General features: G+C 30.2%; 1 protein-coding gene across 1 annotated transcript; it reads right to left on the bottom strand.

Moving 5' to 3' along the window:
• Positions 1-440: 440 nt before the first annotated feature.
• Positions 441-2,416, bottom strand: LOC112461960. Its single transcript, XM_025027432.1, has 2 exons — positions 2,223-2,416; positions 441-2,110 (listed from the first exon to the last, which is right to left on the bottom strand). Exons 1-2 carry the CDS (start codon positions 2,379-2,381, stop codon positions 1,286-1,288), a joined length of 984 nt encoding a protein of 327 aa, XP_024883200.1. The 5' UTR covers positions 2,382-2,416; the 3' UTR covers positions 441-1,285.
• Between the last annotated feature and the right edge of the window lie 775 nt (positions 2,417-3,191).

Raw genomic sequence — 3,191 nt, 5'->3', positions numbered from 1 at the left:
CTCTTCTGCATTGGCATCGCAATCTCGCAATGTCCACCTTACTACATAAATGTGTGCTTTTCATTTAGCGACTCAAGTCGACACAAACGTCATTCTGTCTCTTTTCAACATCTAGTGAGCAACAAAGATAGAATGACGTTTGTGTCGACTTGTGCCGTTAACTGGAAAGCACCTACTGTTGCCAGCCAATCACGGAGAGCTGGTCACATAACCCATTAGCGCCTCTCTCCTAGGTCATGTTCCAAAACTCACTCTAGTTAACTAAAATGCTAGTGTACGTGACGTAAACTATAGATTTTAGTTACCCAGAGTGAGTTTTGGAACATGACCCTAGAGACTCTTTAGTACTATACACACTAGTGTCTATACACACATATCAGCAAATTATTTCTTTTAGTACTGTATTATTATTATTTTATTAAACATTTTGTTAATAACTTTTTAATAAAAAACAACCGTATATTGTAAACATGTTACTGTAAGAGAACTTATTACTTTATTATTATTAATTAGTCTATATATATATATATATATATATAAAACACAGGGTGTTCTAAAAAAGGGGGGTCAAAATTTAGGGAGATATCCCTCACACCTAAAGGATGAAAAAATGTTATATGAACATGTGCGGAAACGCTTTATTCAGGAGTTGTGTTGAAAATACTGTTGACTATATTACTTACACAAGAAACAATTTAAGATTAATCATTGTGGACGATAATCGTTTAATCAGTAGGTTTATTTACATTTGTTTTTAAAGTGACCTTAAGTTGTCTGGCAAATAAGGTCACTACCTCATTTAGCCGTAACGTCACATACTCAGAAAAGAAGCCAGGCAGAAATAAAATGGGTTTCCGCACCCATGTTCATATAACATTTTTTCATCCTTTAGGTGTGAGAAATATCTCCCTAAATTTTGGCTTTTTTTTTTAGGACACCCTGTATATATACTGCAATAAATTAAGGACTTTGATAATAATTTTTTATACATTGTTTTATAATAGTTTATAAAACAAATTATTTGCTCTAAAGGCATATGCATTGCACACAGTTTCATCATTTCAAATCAATTAATAGTTTATTACGATTGCGACTGTTTGTTTTACTGAATTAAACTTATCAACTAAGAGTTTTAATCCCAAGTAAAACGCATGCCCAATGCTTTTAGAAATGTTTATTTTGAAACATTCTATAAATTTCTAATAGTTTCTTTCAGCCCAGTTTTTAAAGCTGTCCATTCTGAGCCAACATTTCTTGCATAAGTTGCACACGTTTATTTAATATTTTAATTTTTTAGTTCATAATTTTCTTCGTATAACTTTCTATTTTTTACATCAATCTCTTCAGTCTTCTTATCTACTTTTACTACTTGTTCCACAGTTCCTTTTATCTTATTCCGCAACTGTCCATTTTCATCGATAATGCTCCTCAGTATATCATTATTCTCATCTTTTATATCAATCTCTTCAATCTTCTCTACTTTTACTACGTCTTCCACAGTCTCTTTTATACTATTCTGCAACTGTTCATTTTCATCTATGATGCTCCTCAGTAAATCCTTATTCTCATCTTTTATATCAATTTCTTCAGTCTTGTCTATTTTTACTATTACTTCCATAGTTCCTTTCATCTTATTCTGCAACTGTTTATTTTCATCTATAATGCTCTTCAGTAAATCCTTATTCTCATCCATTGACTGCATTTCGTCTATTTGTTCTACAATTTCTTGAGATTTTGCAATAGTTTGTATATCTTCTTTGGTTAATGGTTTTACAGTCTGTACACAACCACATTGATGTTGAATCAAGTATCCCCTTTTTTTTCTTAGATATGTCTTTCCATTGGATATATTATTAATAGTTAATGGTGTTAGTAGCTTTCGCTGGTTTGACTTACTATATGTGTGATCACAATGATTTCTAGGCACATTTTTAAATTGCTTACTTCTTCTTGATGGTTGCTCGTTTAGAGGTAATTGTGCAATGAAACTATTCCTCGGACAGTTCTTTCGATCCTGTAAAAGACACGTACAAAAACGAGAAGGAACTGAACCTAGTTTTACTCGTTTACGCCCAGCAACAAATTCAATTTGCGATGGCTCAAAATGTACCTACAGAAAAAAAACCACAACATGTTTGAGTCTAACAATAAATTACATTGTTATATCTATTCATCTTCCAAAGTGCAGAATTAAAACGTACATACTGCACATTGTTTCTAACCTCGCAAAGTTTTTGAGAACTACTAGGTGACCAGTTCTTGCCTCTTCCAACCGCAGCAATCCATTTTTGTTTTAATGACTCATCGTGCGGATACCTGACCAGTGCATAGCCTTGATTACTGTTGTTTGAACAGTTGCATGCAGTGCAATGCGATGGCATAGCGAACGGTAATGTAATGTAAAGTCATGATAAAGCCACAGTATATACTGTGGTAAAGCCCATGATACAAAGACAAGGGTATGCTTACGCGCATATATAAATCACGTGACCGTCAACGGCCAATCGGAATTGTCACCATTCATACGTCATCATTATGCGGTAAATTCGAAGTTACTGTCATTTTTTTACAATACACATTATAGAAAGTTACTATTTTGCCATTGTTTAGACGTCATTGCATTAAAGTTATACATTATACAAAAGTTGTACATTATTGTAAAATTTCTATAATGTAGTACATACGTTAATACGAAATACTTTACTAAGATATGGGGATACAAAGTATATATTTGAGGTTCTTTAACGGCTAAATCATATATATATATATTTATATTTATATTTATATTATATATATATATATATAAATAATATTTTATTAATAAAGTATACTTTATCAATAAAGTATTAAAATGGTTAACAATGTTAATTAAATGAATAATAAATATGTAAATAAAATAGGCAATAAATTAATTTGATAAATTATTATTTAAATAAAAATGTATAAAAAGCGAAATTAAGGGATTAAGAAATAAAACATTAAATTAAATAATGTAATATTGAATTAATAATAAAACAACAAAGATGTGTATTAAAATATTTTATTGTTAGTAAATTTTACTAATAATTTTACTAATAATTTTACTAATTATTTTACTAATAATTTTACTAATAATTTTACTAATTTTTCATATCTTTCACATATCTTCAGTGCCATATCATTTTCTTTTGGGAATGAAAAATATTGCACTT

This window comes from Temnothorax curvispinosus, unplaced genomic scaffold (assembly GCF_003070985.1).
Source record: "Temnothorax curvispinosus isolate PA1 unplaced genomic scaffold, ASM307098v1 QBEX01011896.1, whole genome shotgun sequence".
Taxonomy (NCBI): domain Eukaryota; kingdom Metazoa; phylum Arthropoda; class Insecta; order Hymenoptera; family Formicidae; genus Temnothorax; species Temnothorax curvispinosus.
The sequence above is the reverse complement of the archived record's forward strand: the minus strand, read 5'-3'. Positions and strand labels throughout refer to the sequence as shown.